Source organism: Diabrotica undecimpunctata, chromosome 7, assembly GCF_040954645.1.
Source record: "Diabrotica undecimpunctata isolate CICGRU chromosome 7, icDiaUnde3, whole genome shotgun sequence".
Classification (NCBI taxonomy): domain Eukaryota; kingdom Metazoa; phylum Arthropoda; class Insecta; order Coleoptera; family Chrysomelidae; genus Diabrotica; species Diabrotica undecimpunctata.
In genome coordinates, this window is record NC_092809.1 from 93,021,279 (window position 1) to 93,048,579 (window position 27,301).

General features: G+C 31.8%; 4 protein-coding genes across 4 annotated transcripts in view; 3 read left to right on the forward strand and 1 right to left on the reverse strand.

Moving 5' to 3' along the window:
- Nucleotides 1-5,013, reverse strand: part of LOC140446547 (uncharacterized) — a 29,897-nt gene extending 24,884 nt beyond the window's left edge. Inside the window, exon 1 of the mRNA XM_072539112.1 lies at nucleotides 3,517-5,013. Coding sequence (XP_072395213.1) covers nucleotides 3,517-5,013 — 1,497 coding nt within the window. The remainder of the gene's footprint in view (nucleotides 1-3,516) is intronic.
- Nucleotides 5,014-7,611: 2,598 nt separating this feature from the next.
- LOC140446856 (uncharacterized) lies at nucleotides 7,612-8,508 on the forward strand. Its single transcript, XM_072539432.1, has 2 exons — nucleotides 7,612-8,034; nucleotides 8,092-8,508. Exons 1-2 carry the CDS (start codon nucleotides 7,617-7,619, stop codon nucleotides 8,469-8,471), a joined length of 798 nt encoding a protein of 265 aa, XP_072395533.1. The 5' UTR covers nucleotides 7,612-7,616; the 3' UTR covers nucleotides 8,472-8,508.
- A 1,539-nt stretch (nucleotides 8,509-10,047) lies between these two features.
- LOC140446857 (uncharacterized) lies at nucleotides 10,048-11,671 on the forward strand. Its single transcript, XM_072539433.1, has 2 exons — nucleotides 10,048-10,331; nucleotides 10,391-11,671. The coding sequence occupies exons 1-2, from the start codon at nucleotides 10,060-10,062 to the stop codon at nucleotides 11,079-11,081; spliced, it is 963 nt and encodes a 320-aa protein (XP_072395534.1). The 5' UTR covers nucleotides 10,048-10,059; the 3' UTR covers nucleotides 11,082-11,671.
- A 3,785-nt stretch (nucleotides 11,672-15,456) lies between these two features.
- Nucleotides 15,457-27,301, forward strand: part of LOC140446858 (odorant receptor Or1-like) — a 40,460-nt gene continuing 28,615 nt past the window's right edge. The window contains exons 1-2 of the mRNA XM_072539434.1: nucleotides 15,457-16,096; nucleotides 25,301-26,046. Coding sequence (XP_072395535.1) covers nucleotides 16,076-16,096; nucleotides 25,301-26,046 — 767 coding nt within the window. The 5' untranslated portion in view covers nucleotides 15,457-16,075. The remainder of the gene's footprint in view (nucleotides 16,097-25,300; nucleotides 26,047-27,301) is intronic.

Consider the following 27,301-nt stretch of genomic DNA (forward strand, 5'->3'; position numbering starts at 1 on the left):
ATATATATATATATATTGTTATGTTTCTTCTTTCCCAACCAAAGAAAAATAAATAAAAAAATCCATCGAAATAAAATTTCAAGATATCAATATAAACAAATTGTATATAGTAATTTAAGATAAGATTTAGTGTAGATAATAATAGAAATTTGTACTTTTTTCCGTTTCAAACAAAATTATCAAAAATCCTTTGTTTAGAATTAGAAGACATTTTACCTGTAAGTTAATCTTTTCATTGTTTGTATAGTCGAGTATTAAATGACCATATTCTAATCTTTTGAAATATGTATAAATTGTGTATTGACAAAACCAATTTTAAAGTAAGCTATTTAGTTTTTCTCTGAAACCGAAATTAGGCTTTTCCAAAATCATGGTAAACACAATTTGAGCTTTTGATTGGAGAAGTCAGTCATATTTTGGTCATCGAAAGGAAACAGTCGTTTGTCTCAAGATAGGGTGTGGTTCGTGAGTTTGGATACCGGCACAACGAAAAGACGTGAATAGTTTGCAGAAGGAGATAACAAGTAGATTAAAAGAGGTCATTGTATCTACCGTGGGCATTTTATAAAGTATATGTGAAAGTATTCTTACGGCATCAAGTTGGCAAAAGGAGGTCCTGGTGTCATAAATAAGTAGCTGAGTTTGGAGAAGTGAATCAGGTGTTTTTTGTGTAGTCTGCAGGAGGTTTGCAGAGACGTTGAGAAGGAGCCGAGGTGCCAAAGAGGAGAGATCACATCGTTGAGGAGACTGGATTTTTCTGGGTATGTTCCAACATACAACTCAAGAAGAAAATAAGCTGTAAGTGTTTGTACAATTAAATTTTATATCTGTGAAGGATCGGTTTGACATCATGGTCATTAGCATTCAAATTTAAGAACTGAGGTTTTGTTAGGCTAATCAAAAGTTTAAAGTTTTGTTGTTTCTTGTTTCAAGTAAAGAAAATTTTAAGTAAAATTGGTTTTCACGTAATATAAATGTATGTAGCTTTATAATCTTATTATTATAAAAATTTGATTTATTTTCTTGTATGCTGATTGATAAGATAACGACAGAATTTAATAATTGTTTTATTCGTTCATATAAAATAAAGAAACGTAAATCTTTGTAATATAATATATTTGTATTCTTATCCTTTCTTCTCTATCCCGATAAAAGACAACTAGAAAATCTTTTGAATCCATCGAACACAGAAAATATAAGGATTATTTTACTTTTGATAACAAATAAGTTATAATTCTTTTTTAATTGGCTCAATAAACTAAGTTTGAACTCAAAATAAACAATCATAACAATATATATATATATATATATATATATATATATATATATATATATATATATATATATATATATATATATATAAATATATATATATATATATATATATATTATATATATATAGATATATATTTTATATATATATATATATATATTATATATATTATATATATATATATATATATATATATATTATATATTATATATATATATATATATATATATATATATATTCCTGTTTGCGGGGTGAAAATAGTTCACTTTCGGAAACTAATATTGTGATAAGGATATGTGTAGACTTGCCCGTTCGACAGTTTGTCGAGTTATTGCAGCTGTGGATGTAATTGATCATTGTGTTAAACGTCAAAGAGTTGGACAAAACCTGCAAAAGATTGATATGGCTACTAAGACGTTATTTGTCGCTTTGTCTACGAATTTTATCAGGACAAAAAAGTTACAACGTTGGAAATGCTTCAGGAGAAGTTGAAAACATATCCCGATTACTCATATATATCCCTTGATACATTGAGGTGTTTAACAGAATGCGGATTTAGTTTGACAAGAGAATGCTAATTATGGATTCTATAAGGATTTTGATACAGAAGCACACAACATTTCACACCCACGATGTCGTACAATATGGCTGGATGGATGATAGCAAAAAGTGCTGTTTGAGTACTCCTCGTTGAAGAGGAAAAATAATTATAATTCTACATGCTGGAAGTAAGAACGGGTTTGTACCTAATGCCTTGGTATCACCTGATTATTCATCATTATTTAACCCGGATCTATCCACTGCTGGATATAGGTCTCCCTCAGTCTTTTCCATGTATTTCTGTTTTGTGCTGTTTGCATCCAATTTTTGTCGATCCGTTTTATGTCATCAAACCATCTTGTTGGTGGACGACCTCTACTTTGATGTGCTTCTTGTCTCGGTCTCCACTGTATTATTCGCTGTGTCCATCTGTTATCCGACATTCTAGCTATGTGCCCCGCCCAGTTCCACTTAAGGGTCATAATTCTTTCTATGGCATCTGTCACTCCTGTTCTCCGTCTTATTTCCTTGTTCGTGATCCGATCCCTACGAGAAATGCCTAACATCGATCGTTCCATGGCTCTTTGGGTAACACAAATGTTATTTCTTACTTTCTTGGTTAGTGTTAATGTCTCTGCACCATATGTAAGTACTGGCAACACGCACTGATTACAGACTTTTCTTTTAAGACACATAGGCAGTTCTGATTTAAGAACATAGCTTAGTTTGCCGAATGCCACCCAAGTGAGTCCTATGCGGCGGCTTAGTTCGCACGTTTGATTATCTCTTCCTATGCGTATCTCATGTCCTAAGTACTTATATGAGGTGGTTTCTTCAATATGCATACCATTTACTGAAATATTTTCGCTTAACACAAGATTTGTCATGATTTGTGTTTTTGTGTGGTTTATTTTTAATCCTACTTGTAGGGAGGCTAGGTATAGTTTCTCCAGTTGCGATACTGCATCATCGATTCTGTCAGCAAAAAGGACAATATCGTCAGCAAACCTCAAATGACTAAGCATTTCTCCATTGACATTAATTCCTTTTTCACTCAGATTTGCGTTCTTAAACATATGCTCTAATAATGTTGTAAACAATTTTGGCGAAATTGTGTCTCCCTGTCGCACTCCCCGTTTTATTTTAAATACGTTGGTCTTTTTATCTGCCAGTTTCACACTTGCTGTTCCATTTTGATAGATGTATTTTATCATGTTTATATAGCGATGATCTATACGGCACTCTGTTAAGGCTTTTAACATCTTTTGATGACTTATTGTGTCGAAAGATTTTTCGTAGTCAACAAATATCATGACTAATGGCTTGTTATATTCAACACACTTTTCTATTAAGTTCTTAATTACTTGTAAATGATCATCCGTGCCATATCCTGCTCTAAAACCTGCTTGCTCTCTTGGCTGATAGAAATCCAACTTACTTCCTAGCCTGTTGGTAATAACTCTTGTAAATAGCTTATATACTTGTGACAACAAGCTAATGGGGCGGTAGTTTCTAAGGTCGCTGATATCTCCCTTCTTATGAAGTAAGATGATTTCCGCGTTGTTATACTGCGTCGGTGTTATCGCTTCGCACAGACATTTATTGAACAGTTTAGCAAGTGTCAGTAAGAGCTTATTTCCTCCTAGTTTTAGGCTTTCGGTCATTACCCTGTCTTCACCTGGGGATTTATTGTTCTTCATCACCCGAAGTGCATTTTTAATTTCGTCAACAGTTATGTTCGGCATTAATTCTGAGCCTTGATTCTCTATCTTTGGTAAGGGGCGTCTTTCATCGGATTCACTTGTTTCATAGAGTTGTCTGTAGAAGTCTTCCACTGTTTTCACTATTTCTTCCTTATCAGTCACAATGTCGTCTTGTTTATTTCTTAACTTATGTATGTTCTTTTTTCCTGTGGACATGTTGTGACTTAGAACTTTCAAACTTCTATTTTTCTCTATCACCCTTGTCACCTCTCTCATGTTATGTTGTCGTATGTCTTTTCGGATTTCTTTGTTTATTGTTTTACTGAGTTGACTAAATTCTACGTAGTTTGTGTTATACCTGTCCTTTAGCCTCCTTCTTTCTTCGATCAGATTTTTAGTGTTGAGACTTATTTTCTCATGTTTTTTCTTCATTTTAGGACAGCACAACTTCTCCGCTTCTTTAAGGGCTTTTACGATACTTTCGTTTAAAACTTCGACCTGTGTTTCGTCGTTGATTTGTTGAAGGTTATGGTCAATGATGTCACGAAAGTGGTCTATATTTTCGGGCGGGGTCCATTTACGATTGTCTGATTTTATCATTTTTGTTCGTTCATTCTTTAAATTGAACAGAATTTTTGCTCGAATCAATCTGTGATAGCTTCCAATTGTAAATCTGTTTAAAACAGATACATCTTGTACAATTTCTTTTTTATTAGCAATGATAAAATCTATTTCGTTCTTTGTGAAACCGTCTGGACTTTTCCACGTCCACTTTCGTTGGGGCTTTTTTTGAAAGAATGAGTTCATAGAAAAAAGATTTTTTTGGTGTAAAAAATCTACAAGCATGGTCCCTCTTTCATTTCTTTCTCCATAGCCGTAGTTTCCTAGTGCGGTTTCACTTTGGTCTTCTTTATTTCCTAGCTTAGCATTAAAATCTCCTGTTATCAGAGTATAAAACGTCTTAGTACTTTTCAGGGCTGTTCTAATATCTTCAAAGAACATTTCAATCTCTTCATCTGTGTGGCTTGTCGTTGGTGAATGCACTTGTATCAATTTTAATTTATATCTCGAATTCAACTTTAAGATTAGAGTGATAACTCTCGAGCTTACACTTTCTATTTTTAATATGTTTGGTACATGTCGTTTGTGTACGATAAATCCAACCCCACCATTTGATGAATTGTCTTCTCCTTTGAAATGGAATAAGTGGCCAGATTTAAGAGTATATTGTTCTTCTCCTCTTCTTCTGACTTCGCTGAGACCCATTATATCCCACTTTATTGATTTTAGCTCTTCCTCCATTTCTAACAATTTAGACTCTGATGACATTGTTCTCACATTATATGAAGCAATATGCATAGGTTGTCGTCTATGGTAGCCTAGTTTAACCCGGCGATTCTTAGCACCCTCTACTCCGTCTTTCTTCCGACCGCTACCTTGGTCGGAGGTAGTGGAGTCGCCGGGCACTGAGGGCCGTTCGTTTCCTGAATTTTGCATACATGAATAGAGGAGGGGGGTTTAGCCGTTTCACTACCGCGCGGGCCAGTGCGTATTGGTAGTGGGTTAGGATGTGTAATGGATATGTACGAATTTGATGGAAATTTTTTGGTTAGGACATGACTTCTCTTTGGTAGGGGACTGCCAGTAAAGCAGGGTTGCGTCCCTTTAGCAGATCTGTCTTCTACCGGGGTCGTAGAAGAGTATCTACTTGCTACCTTAGGCTGACTGCAAAGGTTAAAACACCTTTGGGCGGTGGGGTCGCCACATCCCTACGCCTATTATAACCGAATATTAAAACAAATTTCGTGATAGTAATGAACAATGCGTTATACAATTCTAGATTCTACACCAAAATTCCAAATAGTAGCTCTAAGAAGGGAGATATCATAACGCCACGGTTATACGGTTTTACCCATGGACGTATAAACACAGATGGACTCAGTTATTTACATAAAAATGTGAAGCCAAAAATTATTTGACTAAGTCACATTCTCAGCACCTTCAAATGTTGTCACATTTTTTTATTAAAATATCTTATTCACGTATCGCTGAAAATATTACTATATTTATTTTATACGCTACAGGTGCTATCAAACCAAAATAATAATTTATTACTTATATTAATATATTTAATTGTAATTAAAACATCAAATGTGCACATAGTGTGCATATCATTTAATAATAGCGTATAACAGATATCAACCAATTATTTTATATGTAGAAGCACTGAAACCTATTTATTAATGGCAACGGTGTTTACATTTCTCTGTCTTATGGCTCTACGTCAAACTTCAAATGCTGTTCCATGTCATGTCCATGTTTGTTTACTTTTTACCCAAGATAAGGAAAAGTTGTTTTTCGATATTTTGGCTGTATTTTAAGTGATATTTGTAAATAGTGAAATAAACAAATTATAATAATGGTACTACAGTTTTGCATTTGCAAAAAAAACGAAATATTTACATCCCAATGTCTCATTTAATTTGTAAGTACTGTTTGTTTACATTATTTAAGATGAGGAACTGAGGAAGCCTGTGTGTTTACATTTTAAAATATGTCTTTCATAGGCGTACCATTGGGTTTATTCATATTAATTAATGTATTGAACAAGATATTAGTTCATGAAATTAGTATAGACATTTTTAAATTGTAAGTAGACATCATCTGATTAAAAAGATCTGTTTAGTAGCTTTTTAATTTAATATTTCTCATGAACTAACAATAAATTAGTGAAATGAATAAAACTCATTTATTTTTCTATGTAGGTTTCCAAATAATATTGATTAATGATGAAACTTACTCTAAACTTCAACAGAGAAAACTGTATAAAAAAAAGCATCCTTTTTGGTTATTTAAACTTGTAAGGAAGCTGAAAAATATTTCAGATTTTTTAATAAAACTATAAATATCTACAACAGACTAGTTAAAAACCTTATGAATATTTTGATTAATAAAACCATACAAAATGTCCCAAAATCAATCTATGAGAATTTTGGTGACCATATGTATGATGAAGATGCAATCGATGGTCACTCTATGCAACTTTTAAAATTGGTTCTTAAGAAATATTTTAAAATTGGAATTCATCATAAAACGAGGACTACTTTAGATGCTAACACCGTGCGCATAAGAAGCGTTCTTACTAAGACTGTTTTATTTCGCAATCAATAAAAATTTATTTCTATACCAACGTCTTCTATTATGTCTTCTATTATATTTACCATTTTTACTTTATTATTTCTGTTCGGTAAATAGCTTTCCAATAATTTATACATTTTCACGCCTACTTTTTAATAAGTAGGTATATTTGCAAATAATTTTATGTCAAATGCCAGCAAGAGCTTTGGAATGATCAATAAATAATTTTGTAGCAGAAATCCTTACTACGTGGAATCTATTGATATTGTATTAAAACAAATTTGTCACAATTTGAAAAAATATTTTTTAACACATTATCAATAAATATAGGTATGTACTTAAATTTAACAAATGTATATTTTTTAATTGTTTTTTTTTATCGTAGGATTATTTGATACCTATTAAAAAATTAACTTGAGCTCAACTATAATTTATTGTATTAATTTTAAAGCAAATAAAATTGTATTTAATTTTTTCTATAAAAACGTGTTTTTATACAATATTACTACTTCCAATTATTAACGTCTGAATAATTATCCCCGCGAGTAAAAATTCAAGCACGCTTATGCTCATTGAGGAAGTATCACAGTCTATCGATACCCGTTTTACTCCCCTTTACCCTCTTGTCCATAAATATCAAAGCTTCAAAACAGTAACACACAACCCAAGTTTGGCGTGATTGGTTGGTGGGTGGGTCCCAATTTAAAAATTGGCGGGTTTCATGTTTATTAAAATGACAACCGTTTGTCGCAGGTTATGTATCTCTCTGTTTGGCGTTGTGGTTTGGCGCTTAAACATCTTTGATTAGGCGGTTTTATACCAATTTGCCAATAAGCAAGCACACAAAAAATTTTAATTTAAATTTTTCTCATTTATTTTTAAAAATCTGTTAAATTGTTTTAAAAATCTGTTCGTTAGAACACCATATTTAATTACCTAAGACTTTGTTTTAGAAAGCAATTATGGTTTCTGTCTATCCATCTACTTCAACAAGTCCTACTCTATCTACTTCAACAAACTATGAAATTAACTCAGGAGCCTGCCATCTTTGCAGCAAAATATTTAAAAATGTGGAATTACGAAATCATCATATCAAAAGTATACATAAAACAGATGTGTCGAATAAGAAAATAAATCACATTATTTGTCCCTTATGTGAACAAGAAACTAATTTAAAAAGCCACGAGAACTTACGAAAACATCTAAAGGAAAACCACCAGGTGAGTATTGAATTAATAACTTTTGAATTTTCTAGTTTACAAGAATATGAGACATGGAAAGACATGCAGAAATTTGAGACAAGTTATGTTAAACAAAGAGCAGTTTATAAAAAGGAGTATAAGATATTATACTATGATTGTAACAGAAGTAACTTGAATGGTAGGTCCAGTACTTTGTTACTTCAAGTAATTAAAACTTATACTAATCTATATTTAGGATATAAGCCCAACTATAAAATTAGGACAGAGAAATCTGGTGGATCAATTAAAATTAAAGGAGTGTGTCCCTCCAGGCTGATTTGCAAACTGAGAGATCAAGGACAAGTTTCAGTCAGTTATTGGAAAACACATGCTGGACATAAAGAGGAATTAAGAACCATGCATCTGTCAAAAGCAGAAGAAAAAATGATTGTAGAGAAGTTAACATCTGGGGTGCCATCTAGCAGAATTTTAGAAGATTCAAGAAAATTGGAAACACCAAAACTAGAAAGACTTGCCTTATTAACAAGTCAAGATCTCCCAAATTTGTCCAGGAAGTATAGTACATATAAGAAACGAGATCAAAATGATATGGTAGCAACGGCTTTAAAGGTTTAGGAATGGAATGTTAACAACAAGAATTACACTTTTTTATTCGAGAAGGAAGGTAAAGACCAATCATTTTTTTTATGCCTACCACAATTATAATTAATTCAATTCATTTATTCAATATACATTTTTAAATAATATATCTCCTAAGATTGTAGTTATTGGTTTTTTACATGAAAGCTAATTTTGTAATGGAGGTGCTGATTTATGGGGCAAATTTACTAGTTTTTTATTTTACTAGACAACCCTTTTTGGGTCTTAGTCTGTTTAAGAATACTTCTCCATTCTGATCTATTTCACACTTTGCTTTTCCAGTTTTTGATTTTTAAAATTTTCATGTCTTGCTTTATTTGTTTCTTATATCTAATCTTCCTTTTGTTTTATTTCCAACTGGAATTATTTGTTTATTTTGAAAGGGATTACATCTTATTTCATTAGTTCTACACTTTTCTTATACTGAAGTTGTCCTATTTGTATGAATATTATGATATCCAGATCCTGGTATTCCCTTTATAGTTAAAATGTATATCTTATTCGCATACAATTTTCTGTTACTGGTTTATATATGTGGCTCAAGATTTGTCTTTCAGAATTACCCTATTGGCTTTCTTCACTTTTAGTAAGTGTGCATGTTTCAGATACATATGTGAATAACTTATCTTATTAAGGTTTTATATAATTGGCACTTAGTTTTTTCTTGTATTATTACCTGACCTTTGTTGTTTAATTAAGCCATGGTAACTCTTATCTTATAACTAGTTATCCTATATAAGGTTTTTTACACTTTAGTGCTATACTATCCTATAGTTAGGTGTTGTAATCACTGATTACCTGCTGTTTTGCAGCTACATGTATTTTAAATTAGCTCAATTGGTTTTCAGTTTACTTGTCCATGCAGTTTGTTCTATCTGATTAAGTTCCTCTTTAATATTTTATACTTTGTTCTTACTATTATGTTAACATCATTTGCAAAAGCTAGTTGTCTGCATACTTATTGATTATCGTTTCTCATGAATTTACTCTATCTACCTTCTTGAGTATCTTCTGCTTCTACTTATCTCTTCTCACATTGCTGCTTTAAGTTATCTTTTTTAAATAAGAACTCAACTGAACTCAAAAAATAGGACTAATGATTACCTATTAAAATATACAATAAAATTTCAGTCTCTTACTATTAATTTATCTTTAATTATCTCTAAACTATAAATTTTGGGTAAACTATAAATTTGGTGTTTTATTTTTATTAGGAGAACAACATGATGTACTTAAAAAAGAAGATTTTGCCTTAGGATTTATGAATTCTGTAATGGAAGATAAATTAAGAGAATTCCCTAGCATAATTTGTATGGATGGTACACACTGCACAAACAAGAGGGGAATGGATTTAACAGTGGTGCTTATTAAAGATGACAGGAATACAGGATTTCCAGTTGCGTTCTTACTGTCAAACAGATTGGACCAAGTAGTTCAAGAGGTTTTTTTAGGTAAGTATTATATGAGTAATGACAATTTATAACTGGTAAGTAAAAATAATTTTCAAAATCTTTTAGGTGCCCTTAAGAAAAGAATACAGACTGAAATTCATGCGGAACATTTTATGAGTGATGATGATTCAAAATATTATAATGCATGGGCGAAGATTATGGGCAACCAACCAAAAAGGCTTTTATGTATCTGGCATGTTGTGAGAAACTGGAATATTCAAGGGAAGAAGAAAATACAGGATCCAATTTTGAAGAAACAGATGAAAACTGAGATGAAAAGAATTATTAATGAAACGGATGAAGATCGATTTATGGAGTTGTGCAACAAATATATAATCAAATTACAAGAGGCAAATGAGATAGATTTTTTTAATTATCTGGCAAGGTAAATAAATATATGAAATCATACATTTTAAGTCATCCTTAAGTATATTTTTTTTGTAGGTATTACTTTCAGAATGAAGAGAGAATCAAAATGTGGGCCCATTGCTACAGAAGAAATTCAGGAATCAATACAAACATGGCGATAGAATCTTTCAACAACCTACTGAAGACCAACCACCTTAGAAGAAATGCTGCAGTATCAATCGAAAAGTTATTGGACACAATAGACGATCTAGTGGACATCAAAATGTGGAAGAGGATTATAAACATTGAAAGACCAAATGCGAACAATTATCAAGATAGGGTTATAGCAAAAGCACACAAAATGGCAGAAACGATGAAAAACAAAGTAGAGGTTAAGAGAAATGTGAAGGTATATGGTGAATTTCAGGTAAAGTCATTTAGAGATCCTAATAAAATATATAATGTAAATATAAGGCAAGTATGTGAAAATGAATGTAAGACATTGTATTGTAGAGTATGTAAAATTTGTATTCATCGCTACCAGTGTGAGTGTGCCGAATATGTGGTGAGGAATACCTTGTGTAAGCATGTGCACTTGGTAAGAATGCATGAGGAGCGCGAGGGAACTAACTCTGTTTTAGATGATGCTGCAAGGTGTTTGGCAGTAACTTCAATTATCAAATCAAGGCATCAGGAGGAAATTAATGAGTTTGTCAGAGGGAAGGTAGAACAGACAAATGTCATCCAGGAAAAAACCAAACGAAGTCTTCAAATAGAAAATTGGTAAATTTAGTAAAAACCATGGAAGACTTAGATGATGAAAGTTTTGCAAGATTACATGACAAAATTGTAAGGGACATTCAAGGAACAAAGCGCAAAGTGAAAGTGAAGAAAGAATTTCAGGAAGAGGCAAAGAATGTTACAATGAAGCGAAAAATGGAGAAACAGGAATATTTTCCTTCCAAAAAAAAAGGAACTGAGTAAACATTAAATTCGTTTAACAATTTTTTAGCTCACAAGTATTTTTTGTTTTGTATCTGTATTGAATTTTTAATATAGTTCTATAACAAGAAATGTTAATTCTATAACAATATATAAAGTTCTATTTACAAGAAAGTTAGTCAATTTAACATTATTATACATTTTACTTGATTAGTAATATAGTGTAATTTTTTATAAGATTATATGTAGGCACACTTATGGTTAGGTCTGAATTTTAAAGGTAAAATTTGTACATTAAAATAGGCAATGATGTTATTTATACACTTTTATATTAGAATTTTATTTTTAAATCGGGATGTACTGGGCCCTAGGCGAGGTTTAGAGGGGTTTTCCTTCGCCATTGCACCAATAACGCCCCCCCTCCTTTGATTTCCCAGATTTTTAATAAAGAATAAAGATGAAGTTAAATGTGTCGATAGCAATTAAAGTAAACTGTATACTCACGCTTAATCAAGCCATTAAGAGCGATGCTGGGAATATTTATATTTCACTATGCATCAACAATTTACTCATATAAATTACCATCTTTCTTGTACTCATTGCGTCGAGTAAGAACGATAAATATACGAAAATGGTTGCGTTTCGATTTAATTTGAGTTTCTTACCACTCCCTGACACGTGTTTCTGGGTCTTCCCGTCATCAGAGAGAGCTTGTAAGAAAACTCAAACTAAACCAAAACGCACCGACCCAGCATCGCTCTTAATGGCTTGATTAAGCGTGAGTATACAGTTTACTTTAATTGCTATCGACACATTTAACTTCATCTTTCATCACTAGATGTCTCTAGTAGCATACTCTGGTAATTATTTTTTCTATAATTGCTAGAGTAGTCGGTGCGTTTTGGTTTAGTTTGAGTTTTCTTACAAGCTCTGTCTGATGACGGGAAGACCCAGAAACACGTGTCAGGGAGTGGTAAGAAACTCAAATTAAATCGAAACGCAACCATTTTCGTATAAAGAATAAAGACATTTTAAACAGCTATTTAGTGTTTTATTTGGTTTGCAATAGTTATTTCCAGTAAACCTCTGCTTTATTTTTGGTGAAATCTAACAGAATTTAGTGTAAGGTTCTCAAAAATGAAAATGGATAAATGTCAATTTAGATTTATGCAAGGCAGGTCTACAACAGCAATTTTTATTACAAGACAGCTAATGTAAAAATTTAGAGTGAAAGAGATAGACTTGCACATAGTATTATTAATCTTCAGAAAGCACATGATGAAGTTATCAGAAACCTGCTGTGGCAGAGATTAAGTAGGAAAGGAGTGCCGGTTGAATATGTGAGTGATGTATGAGCAAGTAACAACTAGTGTTAGAACGATTGCAGGTGAAACTGGCAAATTTTGTGTGAAAATAGGGCTTCATCAGGGTTTCGTGTTAAGCCCATATTTATTCTCATTTGTGCTGGATTAGATAACAACTGAACCTTCTTGGTATTAGTAGAAAAGACTAGAGTAGTGAAGACAGGTCCTTGAAGAAAAAGAATTAAAATTAAGTTGGATATAAACAAAATATTTAGAATATTTTTTTAAAGATGATATTTCAAGTCCAGATAGAGTAGTTGGCTTGGATAGACAAGAACTCCCAAAAGATGATTTTCGGCTTTTAGGATCGGTATTACCGTTTTATCTATATTTCAATTAAAGGTAAAGGAAAGAGGTAAATTAGTTGATGTGTGATAAAAAAGGTACCAAGAAAACTAAAAGGTAAGTTGTATAGGAGTGCCTTAAGACCAGCTATGATGTATGGTACTGAATGTAGGGCAGTAAAAAAAGGGGATGAACAGCAATTGCATGTTTCTGAAAAACCATAATCTCATACAAAAAGCGGAGAGGTACTTAGTCCCTGGAAGAGAAAAGAACAGAGAGGAAAATAATTAGAGAAGCCGATCCTACATAGAGAAAGCTAACGAAAATAATAATGTTAATGAATGTTCTAGAAATAAAAATAATAAGAGGAACCTCTAAATCTTAATAAAAAATTACCTAATATAAACAATATCTATATACCTAATAAAAAAAGCATCACTAGCATATCAAAATAAAATAAACAAGTCAGAATTGAATTTTAACTAAATAATCTCAAAAGAAAAATAATTAGATTTCTAATAAAACTGAAATAGCCAGCTTAATCCTAAAATGTGAATATCATCCGCTTTGTACCAATACCACAGTATAATAAAAACTTTAGCGATATACTGTGCCAATATCTCAATTGTCATTTTAATAAACATGAAACCCGCCAATTTTTAAATTGGGACCCACTCACCAACCAATCACGACACACTTGGGTTGTGTGTTTTAATGTAGTCTATTTTACCTGGCAACCCTGAACAGTGTGTGTTTAAGATATCTTATTGCTGGGTCCATCTATGTTTATACGTCCATGGTTTTACCGCTCCCTCCATATCATTGTCTTTTCAACCCAATTGAAGTGACATGAGTCGACGTAAAAAAGAAATTGCGGACAACGATTAAAAACTCTCCAATTAAGTGACGTTATTGTACAAAATATAATAACAGTAATCGAAGAACACAGCAAAATTATTATTTGGACAAATTATGTAGCTCATGTTCAAGTAAAAGAAAAAGGATATCTTACTTTACCGCCAATTGAACCGTTAGTTATAAACACAAATGACGACTTAAGGCGGGTACACATATGCGAGCAGAACTGTTCGCGAACCGTTTGTGAACGCTATATTCGTTAATTTGTACGACGGGACGAACCGCTTGCGAGCTGTTCGTTTGTTGCTCGTCAGGAACCACCGCCTGTCGGTTTTTGGGACGAACACAAAGAATGTTCGCAGAACTATAAATTGTGTCTATAAATTGTTTCTGCTAAGTGTGCGATGAGATCATTCGGTAAACAAAATTGCTGAACGAGCGCGGCTTATTTAAAAGTAATTAGAGAAATTAATCACAGATAATCTAAACAAAATACCGAAATGTTTAGATTAACGAAGTAAATTAATTCTCGGTTTGTTATTAGATACTTAGGGTATTGGATAGCCTGAACATAAACATATTTTCAACGAACTCTTCGCGAACAGCTCACGAGCAGTTCGCAAACAGTTCGGCTCGCATATGTGTACCCACCTTTAAGTTCTGAACACACGGATAGTGATCACGGTTCGTAGACTTACTACGGTTGCCTCTTCCGACTGGGGTGGGGATGCTTTAGTTACGTCACCAGAGTACACAAGAATACAAAACCCATTTATTATCACAGTTTGTTCGTAGTAATTATCTTTCAGTTTATTATTTGTTTTATTATTTATCGTTTCTTAAATATCTCAGTTTGCTTTATATTTTTGTATTTGAAATTTTGCTATAAAAACTTATTTTGAATTATCGAAGAAACGTTATTTATTGTAGTTGTACATCGTACCTATTGTCTTCGTTTCTTTTTATAAGGTAGGTTAAAATTTTAAAATTTCATTGTGTATTAACGTAATAATAATTAATTTATATTTAAATGGGAATAAGCCACAATTAAAGGTTAAAATACGTTTATTGACGTTTCAATTTCCACTTCGGAAACTATATAAATTAATTTAAAATGCCACATGAAAATAGCTTCAGAACAATAGTAATAATAATGTTGATGAAATTTTAGAATGCCAGGCACAGGTTGTAGTATGAAGGAAAGATATTTAAAAAATGGAAAAAAATAGTTGTGTAATTCGGTAATTCATTGAATAGTTAATCTACTATTAATGGAAATTCAGTATACGCGACAAATTTTCATTGTAAAATGGAGGTTGAAGTCCTAGATTTACGTAAATCCTGCATTAACATTGGATAAACGTTAACAACCGGTTCTGATTAATTTTAAGTACCAAACTGCCTACATATTAACAGTTTTCCATAATTAGGTATTATATTCCACTAGACTTCTTTATTTCATAACTATCTTTACCATTTTCCACACATCAAAGACATAAAAACGACGATTAACAATGTTACGATTCAAATTACTGTACTCTCGTGACGTAATTTCGGGCTTAATGTTCATTGGTTAGTCGGAAGAGGCAACCGTAGTAAGTCTACGAACCATGGATAGTGATAATGTTTAATGGTGTGAATATTTCGACAAAGGCGGTACGTCAACTTGTCAAAAATATGTTACATGTACAGTAGTAAAGGTGATATCTCCATTAGTCTATGAACTTATTTAATTTCGTTGAAAATTGATAAAGTCGGGTATTAATATTTTTTAAATTATAATAAATTTTTATAAACTACGCCTATTTCTGGCGTAAAATATTACTTTGATCCTTGTCAATTGTTGAGCACTGTAAATCGCACGTGTAGATAATCATAAACACAACAATTTAGGATTAAAGTGCCAACTAAAAAGATGTGTATTTATAAAAAATAAATTTTTAGTAACTTCTTCATTAGTTTTTATAACTTTCGGTTCCAAATTCAAAAAGCAAAAAAAATATAAATTACCTATTTTTCATCTAAAAGTGTTAAAAACGTGTTGTAAATAATTAAGTCTTATTAAAACCACCTCATTATTAAGTACTTACGTTTATTTTTTAAGAGATAATATTATATAATATTATAGAAACGTCTGCTTTAAAATTAGTAGATTTCTGTGTTAATTATAGGCTTCCAGTAATTAAAAATGTGTATTATTAATTTTATTATTATATGAAAGACTTGTAAATACTAGTTAATTGGTTAATTACTGCTGAATATAAATTACTTCAGCCTTATTTAAAAGAAATAATAAGAAACATTCAAATGTTACTTACTTTCATTGTTTAATATGGATCAAAGCAAGATAAAGGTAAGTGATAATAATATTTTTTTTTATTAGTAAATTTTCCCTAAATACTTTATTCTTGAATACATTGAGTAGTAAGAATATCTTAAAATGATTTATTGAATAGATTTGAAAACATTTTTGTATAAAAATAAATATTTTAATTACAGAGATTTATATATATATATATATATATATATATATATATATATATATATATATATATATAATAATAATAATAATAATAGTCTCCCGTTTTATACCGCTGTCGCGGCTTTGGGAGTATAGCAGGGTAGTCTGCTATATCTAGGGCCTATGGTATACAAGGAAGGTAACATGGCCAGTGCTACGCTTCAACCGTCTATTATTACCCCTGGTTTTACCCAAGGTACTCATTTTTATTCAGGCTGAGTCGACCTGGGGCCTATAGACATTTTTAAAATGTCTAGATGTTCTTGCCGGCGGTGGGATTCGAACCCCGGACCACCGGCTTGCGAGTCAAGCATCCTACCGCTTGCGCTACGCAGCCTTACCCTTATATATATATATATATATATATATATATATATATATATATATGTATCCTGTAATATATATATATATATATATATATATATATATATATATATATATATATATATATATTACAGGATCCAACTTGTAAATACAATACATTTTGGAGACGGCTATCGCCGTTGTCCCGTTCTCCTTCGCCAATCCTTCCGGCCCAAGACATCGCTCTTCTAATTATACCTGTTTTTCTTCTTCCAGGTGGCTTCCATCTATGACGTTTTTGGGGCCAACGTTCGTCAGGCATTCTCAATAGGTGTCCAAACCATTTTAAACCTCTTCTTTCTATTCTGTCAATGACCGTTTCTGTAGCATTCATGTTATTGCTTATAGATTCATTGGGCTTCCTTTCCAGCCTTGATGTTCTAGCACTTCTTCTCAAATAATCCATTTTAACTGCCAACAATCTTCTCTTTGGGTCTGCATTAATTGCCTATACTTCAGAGCCATAACAAAGAACTGATTCAACCATGGTTTGCCCTATTCTTTTTTTGTTCCTTTTGGAAATGTTGCGATCCCACCATAACTAGTTCAGTCATTCTGCAATTTTACGTCCCTGATTAATTCGGTGTTTAATTTCGGTTTCTCCCAAGCAGTTCTTATCAATGAGTGCACCTGAATATTTAAATTTTTCCACTTGTTTGAAGATCCAAGATCATAAGAATCTTGAGCTAGGACGACTTGGTCATCCGCAAAGTTCAGGGAGAACAGTACGTCATTTTCCATGGTGATTCCCATTCCCTGGCAGTGTTTTTTTTAATTTTGGAGGGCTGCCTTAATATATATAATTAAACAGTAAGGGTGACATACTGCATCCTTATCTTAGTCCTTTAGTTACTTTTATTAGCTCTAATAGTCTATTTCCGATTTTTAGGTAAGTAGTGTTATCCCTGTATACTTCTGTGATTATTCCTAAAAGGTATGGACTAATGCCGAGTTGTTGTAAAGCTTGCCACAATTTAAGTCTTGGAACTGCAGCATACGTCTTTTCTAGGTCGATGAAGGTTAGATGTACTTCGGTGCCAACCGCTATTCTTTTTTCTATTAATAGTTGGAGTATAAACAAGTTATCAGTGCAAGATCTACCAGGCGTAAATCCACTTTGGTCTTCGCCAATTAGATATCCTACATCATTTTGAATTGTTGCATTTATTATCTTTCCAAACAATCTCCCAAAAGTAGATAGGACACTTAATCCTCTGTAGCTGTTAGCATCTTTTCGATTACCCTTTTTAAAGATTGGTGACACCTGGTGAGCGGTTTTCCATTCAGATGGTACTTTAATTTGTTGGCAGCATTGATTCATCACAAAAGTTATTCGTTCTATTAGGAGTAGACCTTCTGCTTTAAGCAACTCTTCATCTATATTGCCAGGTCCTGAAGATTTTAGTTTTAGTTAACGCAGTACGGATCTCGTTGTTAGTAGTATTAATGTTACTATTTGTTTGTCTCTCCATACTGTATTCCTCTTCCATATATTCCAATCTGGACTCTTGAAGTAAATTTTTAGTGATTTTTTTTCCCCATTTTTCTATAGGAATTAAGTTGCTTAAGGAGTTTTTCTTTAGATTCGTGATAGTTCTCCATGCTTACGTAGTCTGAGAGCCACCAATTAAATTTTTACTTAAACACATTTTTGTTCCCAGAAATTTTTTTTTTTTGCTTCTTTTACTTGATTGCGTACTTCTCCGTTTTTACTTTGATATGTTACTCTATTGCTAGATGTTTTATTTGTTATTCATTTTTTATATATTTTGTTTTTTTCTTGTATCGTTTCTTTTACGTTTTCTGTCATCCATGGTGGTGTTTTTGTCGTTGTTCTCTGTTCCTAATCCTTCATAAGCAATTTTTTTATTATCGTTTTGAGGTTGTTGTATTCTTGTTCTACATCCATATTTCTTTCCATCTCATTTAGTTCCTTTTCTAATCTAGATTGAAAAAGATGTTTAATACTTGGTTGGAATAAAAGGTGCAATTTATATCTCTCCGTTTTGTACTGTGTAGTATTGTTTCTCTTACTTTCGGTGTTTTTTTTGTAGTATTGTTTAAAGGGGCACAGAAAATTAGCTAAAAGAAAGTAGTGATCTGTCCCACAGGTAGATCCTCTTTTTACTATGCAGTCTTGGCACTTAAATTTTGATTTCTGTCTCATTATTCTATAGTCTATGATCGATTTCTGTTGGAGTGAAGGTAGTTCCCGAGTGAATTTATAAATATCTTTATGTTGGAATTGGGTATCCATTTTTTTTAAACCAAAAAGTTGACAGAACTCAATTAAGCTGAATTGCTTAATTAAACAGCTTAATTACAGACATTTATACAAGAAGATAATTTCAATAACTTTTTATGTACAAATGTAATGTTTAAGACATTGCGGAAAAGTTTAAGATTTGTTAAAGATCCTGATTTAAAATTATATATTCAATTCAACAAATATTCAACCTAAATTGTATAAACAATATAAACTGATTAACATCATAAAACAAAGGTTTAAATATTCATTTTTGAAATTGAATAGTCCGTTATAGATTAGTATTTATAAACGGAATATCTTCTGTGTCCCCTTTTTTTATATCAATATCAACAACACCCTTAATTGACAGTATTTTAGAGACAGAGAAATTCGTCAACTCTTTTAGCTACTGTTCAAGTCTAAACCAGGGCAGATCTGTTATGAGATAGATGTGAAAGGTGTCATTCGGATTTTTGCAGAAAAAGTTGTGTGATATCTTCATTACAAATAATTGACTCATCATCCCTCTCAAATATGTCGGGAACATTAATAAAAAAATTAAAATATTGAAAAATTACTATAAACATCGATTTTTTCTACTTTGCTTGCTTATAACTTTAAAATAATTAATTTTGGAGCACAGTCAGACTGAAATAAAATAGCGGCAATTAAATTTTCTATATGGTGGTTAAAAATGTTTTAATTTATTACCCTTGCTGCAAAATAGCAATAAATATAAAAAAAAAGAGGAAAAAAACAAGCCTTTTCTCTAGAATTTGTCTAAAAAATCATTTATAACATAATAAAACAGTCCATTAAATTTCATTAAAATTGATTTAACACGTTTCACATAATAATTTTGCAAACATTTTTTTTAATTGAATTTTTTTAAATGTTATAAACAAATCAACAAATCTTATAAACAAATAGAATATCTCGATAAGTTTTGAAGGCTGGGTTTTAATAATAAAAATTCCATAGTGACCGGTTAATGGAAAAGTCGGCAAAAATCACTTAATGTTTATTTATTTAACGCTTTTATAGAAACTGACTTTAATTGCGGCAAAATACAAAAATCACATAAGAAAGCTACTCTCTTCACCTTTTAAACGCTGTTTGATATTTGTCGATAGGATACTCCGATCAAAAGCTTTTACCGTCAAATTGATACAAATTTTATTTAAAATTGATTTCTCACGCGTAGCCGCGTCTTTTTAAGCGATATTTTTGAGAGAACGATTTATTTTATACAAAAGGTGCTAATAAATTTTTATTCAAAATTGTTTCAGTATATTGTACATTTTTTATTTGAAATATGTTTTCTACGACGCACAGATTCTTGGTAAATTGATTTTTTCCTTTTTTTCCTACGAGGGTGGCTGATTTTAATTGGAAGTCGGAGGGTAGATATAGTAAACTTTTTTGCATATTTTTAGGGTCCCAAAATTAACATTCTCAGAAAAATTCAGCTTGTTTGTATAATTTTTAGAGGTTCAGTTGCATTTTCGTGTCTGACGAATGTAGTCTAAATAAATTTATTTATTTATAACAAAATTAAAGCATCTCGTCTGGCATTTGGTATTGCGTGTTTTAGATGGCTCTATTGGATTTAACTCGTATTATAAAAAAATTAAGAAAATTGCTGTATTGAAAGCCGAGAAAATACATTTTTTACGTATATCGATTTTGATATTTAAAATTCAATTTTCTCCAGCCTAATTTTTTTGGTATTTTAATACCAATGCTTCTTATTGCTATAATATATTATAAATATCTTGAAGATATGAATTTTTATCGAGAAAAAGCTCCGAAATAAAATTTGACCTGTTGTATCTCAGGAACCACTGCTCGTAATTCAATTTTTTTTCTTTTATAAGAAACGTCTTGCCAAATCTTGCCAAAATTTAATTTAAGCTGATAATTACCGCGATATTTTATTTGTTTATAAGCCAAAAAATTGTTTATAATTTGAAATATTCATGAGACCATCCACATTATCCGATTTGAATTCTATTAAGTAGGTTAGATAGGTTAAGTGCGTTTTTGTAATTAAAAAAATTGGCAAACTTGTATATGGTCTAGTTTTCGATTATTCGTTCTATTCTAAAATTCGTAAAAATTGTAACGATTGTCAAAATTTAATAAAAGTCATACACGTCATCCGATTAATAACAACATTGAATCATATGTTTAAATTTTTTCAATAATTCTGGATTCATAGACTACAACAAGGCATTCGATAAGGTAAAACATGACCGACTTATAGAAGTACTCAAAAACAAGAATCTGGATGTGAGGAATGTAACATTGATATCAAATTTATACTACAGCCAACGATTAAATGTGAAAATTGGAAGAGAAGTGTCAGAAGAAGTGGAGATAAGGAGAGGGGTCAGGCAAGGTTGCATACTGTCGCCGTTATTGTTTAATGCTTATTCTGAAGAAATCATACAAGAATCTTTGGTAAAAGAGACAGTCGGCATAAAAGTGAACGGAAGTTTAATTAACAACATTAGGTATGCCGACGATACAGTCATAATAGCCGACAACTTGGAAGACTTAGAAAGAATAATGAACAAAATATTAAGATATAGTGGAGAATACGGACTCTCTCTTAACATCAAAAAAACCAAATTCATGAAAATTAGCAAGAACAACAATACAAACGAAATATTAACTGTAGGCGGCCAGCAGATTGAGAGAGTAAAAAGATATACTTACTTGGGAACGATAATCACAGAAAATAATGATTATACTGCAAAAGTAAGAGTCAGAATTGAAAAAGCACGTGCCAACTTCGTGAACATGAAAAATATTTTGTGCAGCAAAGATCTGACATTGGTCCTCAGAATAAGGCTAATTAAATGCTATATACACAGTGTACTCTACTCTGGAGCTGAATCATGGACATTAAACCGGAATACAATAAATCGACTTAACGCGTTTGAAATGTCTACATTTAGAAGATTGTTAAGGATTCCATGGGTAGATAGAGTCACGAATACAGAAGTGTTAAGGAGAATAGGCAGAGAAAGGGAAATGGAAGATACAATAAAAGAAAGGAAATTGTAATATCTCGGCAATGTGATGAGAGGCGAAAGATACAACATCTTGAGACTCATAATTCAAGGAAAAGTATAGGGTAGGAGGAGCGTAGTAAGAAGACGCGTTTCCTGGTTGAAGAACCTATGAGAGTGGTTTGGTTGCAGCTCAAGGCAATTGTTCAGAGCAGCTGCTCCGAAGGTCAGAATAGCCATGATGATTGCCAAACTTCGTCGCGGAGATGGCACTTAAATAAGAAGAAGAATAATTCTGGTGTTAAAATAATTTCATTTAAATACAATTCTCATTTTTAAACATATTTAGTTTATATATTAATTATTTTTACATGCATATTTACAAACTACTGATAAACAGTACATTGAGTAATTAGTAAATGTGATGACAATATTGATTTGATTTGGGTACCGTCCAGCGACAGTTCTCCTATGTAACCAATGTCAGGTGAGGTTAGGTTAGGCCAGGTCTTCTGGCCAAATCCTCTTCAGTCTTCGTTCCTCCATTGATGGCTGATATAATTCACTGATAATTTGGCTGTGGTGTGTTGAATTAAGAATTTTGGCCTTGTGGGCGTGAAGTGATATAACATCTTTTACGATTGGTGTTCCTAGGTCATTGTGGATAGTTGCATTGCTCACGTATTAGCTATCATAAGCAATGTTTTTGATTGGACGGTGTGTAAAATTTTTGTGTATGAAGGCTTGGTATAGCCCCAAAGTTCTTCGCCGTAAGTCCATATTGGTTTTAGTATGACTTTGTAAAGCAGTATTTTGTTCTCCAATGACAATTGTGACTTTCTGCCAAGTAACCAATTCATTTGTTTTAATTTTATATGTTTTTGGCGTTAATGTGTTGCTTCTAGGTAAGCTTTCGGTTCAAATGCAACCCAAGATATTTCACAACGTCTCTGCAGGAATGGACGCAATATTTAGACTAACTTGTGGACAAGTGCGTCTTCTGGTTGTAAATGTGATTTGGGCTGAGTTTTCGTCATTGACTTTAATTTTCCATTTTGTCAACAAATTCTCTAATTTATGCAAGTAATTTTGCAGATTTTCAGATGCTATGTCTGGGTCTTTGAAACTAAAACGGCTGTATCATCGGCAAAATAAAAGTCGCCAATGTGATGTCATCTGTAATAGGTATGTCAGCAATAAAGATTAGGTATAGGAAGGGACCGATGACAGTTCCCTGAGGAACTCCGGATGGAATTGAGTGATAGGTTGAGAAATCATTATTGATGTTTACTATGAACGAACGTTCATTAATATAGGACTTCAGGATAAGGTACATATCACTAGGCAGTAAAGAATTTATTTATATAGCAAACCGTTGTGCCAGACTTTATCGGCTGAAGATCGAGAAATACTGAGGCACACATAGTATTTTCTTCCAAACTTTTCTTGATTTGGCAATTTACCTGGTTTTTTAATCATTATAATATGAGCATATTTCCACTGGTTTGGAAAATAGTTTAACTGCGGCATTCTATTATAGATAATAGTAAGAAAGCATGAGAACTGCTTTCCTGGGTAGATATTTTAGGATTCTCCCATCGATTAAATCGTATCCTGGGGCTTTGTGAGAGTTGGTACTCACTATTATTCTTCGAAATTCGAATGAGGAGAATACTTTTATTGGAGGTGATAATTGGTAGTGTACATTTACATAGATATTCGCTAACTAAATCATCATTTATGTTTTTGTCTAAATTTGGAGTAAATATATTTTCTAAATATTCTGCAAATAAAGAAATTAGCTTTTTGAAAAAAATTAGCTTTTTCATTGTCAGTCTGCGCCCAATTTCTATCATGTTTTCTTATTGGAGGAATTGGTAGTGTCGGTTTCTTGAATTTTTTAGTTGCTTTTTAGTTGTGTAACAGTCTATTTAGCTATGTCTTATCGAGTAATCTTCGAGACCATTGCCTATTTGCACGCATTCTTCTTTTTTCGGTTAGAATTTGTTTGATATGTAATGGCACATTGTTGTCTTCAGGATTACTCTTTTTACTTATAGGAGTAGATTCCCAAGCAGCGTTTTGTATTACAGCTGTTAGCTTTTGTACGTCAAATTCCAGCTCATCAGATTCTTTTATTCGGTAATCTAACGTTATATTATGGTTAATGGTGTTTCCAAATTGTTCCCAGTTTTTTTTTGTTAGATAGTCTTAATGGCTGTTGATTGTATATTATAGTTGGGCTTAATGTTATTATTATGGCGCTATGAACCGAACTTCGGTCAAAACTAGGCTCTATTTTAACATTGTACAACAAAATTAAACATTGCAAAATCTAGAAGATCCGAAATTTTGTTGTTATCTGCTGGCCAGTATGTTGATTGTCCTGTGAATAAAAAGAATGAATTGTTTTTTCTGGAATGATCAATGTAGGTTTCTGCCTTTCCTTGTAGTTAAATAATTAAATGTACTATCAAATGAAATTTATTTATTATAATATTTTTATATTTTATTATTAATATTTGGTCTGAATTTTACAGTTTTATCATAACTAAACAACGTATGCTTCAATGCTTTGTTAATACGTTAACAGGTGGCGTGAGGAGCAAACATAATATTTGATTGAATTTGTTTAAAATATAGAAAAGAAATAAATAATAAAATTACTTTATTAAATTTTAAAAATATTATTTAAATTTTAAAAATACAGAACACATAGTATGAAGCTTCACGCTAGTCTACAGTACCGCTTACTGTACCACTTTCTGTTGTATTTATTGCTATTTTGCAGCAAGGGCAGTAAATTAAATCATTATGTATTAACCAGCCGTCTTTGTTTCAATATGAATTGTTTTAAAGTTATAAGCAAGAAAAGTAGAAACATGAATGTTTTTAGTAATTTTTAAATATTTTAATTTTTTTAATAATGTTATGTGAAGTAATAACTAACTCTTTCTGCAAAAATCTGAACGCCACCTCTCACCTCCACCTCAAAACAGATCCTCCCTGGTCTATTAACACAAATTGTAAAATCAAAGTGTTGGTAACTGTGCTCAAATTAAATAAAAGTATTTAACTCACATTCTACAATTACTTCGACATCGAATTGGTACCTGCTTCGACGAAGATTTATTAATCAGTGTTTAAAATAATCAAATTAGAAGTTTGTCTTATATTGAGGACAAGAAATATCTACAACACTCGTCCTCAATATAATTAGGTCTCACCATTATTGAATAATATAAAGTTTTCTACCTGAATACAAAAGTTCTTTTTTGCTTGGTGACTGATTGTTTGCCAAATCAATTTTACATTTTTTACAGAGTACATGTTATGTATGTTAAAAATAATAAATATATATTTACTTTTTTTCTAAACGTTTAACTGATTACAAATATTTTATTTCAGCGTATAAATCTGGCAGAAGCGTTCGATATAGAGAAAAGTTACCTCATACTTGGAGGTTTCTATCCAATTAAAGATGTGTCCAAGAGGAGCAGGATGTACTATTATATCAGGGGAACCTTTTTCTTTACATATTCATGGCTTGAATGGATCCTAATCCTAGTATATCTGTACACAAAATTATCTGATGTCGTTAAACTATCAGACACCCTTCTGTTCTGTATGACTCAATCAGCATTTATGTGTAAATTGGTCAACTTTATAATTATGAAAAAATATTTGTTAGTTATTGAGAAGGGTCTTGAAAATCCTTTGTTGGCTTCTGTTGATGAGGTTGAAGAGAAATTAATAGCTGATTATGTGAATGGCATTAAAATACTTGCGAAAATATTCAGATTCTTCATTTTTCTCGCTGTTGTATTCTTCGGCCTCTATCCTATATTAGACCACAAGCCTGGTGAAATTAAAGATCTGCCATTACCAATTTGGGTTCCTATTGATACTGAAAAATATTATGTTTACACTTGGTTTTTGGTTCTAAGCGGTCTTTCAATTGGTGCATGGACTAACTCAAACATCGATATTTTAAATATAATGTTGATAACTTTAGCTACAGCTCTGACGGAGATATTAAAACGACGGCTAAAAAATAGTATCACAACTGCTGTAGATGTTAAGGAAGAAATTGAAGAAATGTCATCCAAACAGAAAATCAGAGCATGCATACATTATTACAATGCAATCATTAGGTATGTATGAATTTTTCTGATATTTTATTGACTTCTAGTTGATAAATATACTTTAGTCGTCAGAGACGAAAATGCCACTGAACTTCTAAAAATCATACGAACAAGCTGAATTTTGCCGAGCATATTAATTTTGGGACCCCAAAAAGATGCAAAAAATTTTTAACCACTTTCACCACCGGGCTTCCCCCTAACCCCCCCCCGGCAATCAATTTAACAAGAATCTGTACACCGTAGAAAAAAATGTTTTAAATAAAAAATGAAGCTGAGAAAATTTTAAACAAAAATGTTTATTATCACTTTTGTATAGAATCAACCTTTATCTTAGAAACAACGCTTGAAGCGACCGTCGATTTGCATGTCAGTTACGTGCGCGAAATCAATGTTCAATAAAATGTGTATTCGATATCTTTTGTTTCAAGTAACCTATCGACAAACATTAAGATGCGTTTTAAAGGTAAAGAGTTCAGCTTTCGTATTCAGTTTTTGTATTTTGCCGCAAATAAATTCAGACTTTATACAGGTGTTAAATAAATAATTGCTGATTCTCACGAGGTCAATACAATGTATCCCTTTTATAGACTGGTCACTATGAAGTTTCGATTACTAGAACCTATAGCATAAAATTTTAGATTTGAGTTTTGTCAACAAATGTGAAGCATTTGGAATATGCTTAAAAACACTTTATTTAAACTTTCACACAACAAAAGAACAAACCTTCTGTAATAAGTTACACCCAAAACCGTCTTCTTAAATGCATTTCCCGTGACGTGTGATCGTTTCTAATGTAATACATTAAATTCTGCGTTTTTTATTCATATTTCAGATGCCTCATATTTGTTACCACAACTCAAAATTGAAATTTCATGTCATAGGTTTTAAATATTGATCTCTAAGAATGGAAATTTTACTACAACTGGTCAATGAAAGTGATCAATTTTATGGATCCCACGAGAATTGTAAAAAATAGTAAAAATCGCGCCACGTTAATTTATTTAACAACTTTATCAAAACTGAGTTTATTCTCGGCAAAATATAAAAACTGCATACAAAAGCTGCACTCTTTGCCTTTAAAACGCATCTTGACTTTTGTCGATAGGACATTTGGATCAAAAGGTATCAAATTTTTACAGTCGAGCTGATACAAATTTTATTAAACATTGATTTCGCGCAACTGACATGCAAAATCGATGATCGCTTAAAGCCTTTTTTTAAGAAAACGGTTGATTCTACACAAAAAATGCTTATAAACATTTTT

What these genes read in the sequence shown, in the direction of transcription:
- LOC140446856 (XM_072539432.1), top strand. Translation starts at nt 7,617, where the DNA reads ATGGTTTCTGTCTATCCATCTACTTCAACAAGTCCTACTCTATCTACT. An exon ending in TAACAGAAGTAACTTGAATG is followed by an intron (nt 8,035 to 8,091) that starts GTAGGTCCAGTA and finishes ATCTATATTTAG; the next exon opens with GATATAAGCCCAACTATAAA.
- LOC140446857 (XM_072539433.1), top strand. Translation starts at nt 10,060, where the DNA reads ATGAGTGATGATGATTCAAAATATTATAATGCATGGGCGAAGATTATG. An exon ending in TTTTTTAATTATCTGGCAAG is followed by an intron (nt 10,332 to 10,390) that starts GTAAATAAATAT and finishes TTTTTTTTGTAG; the next exon opens with GTATTACTTTCAGAATGAAG.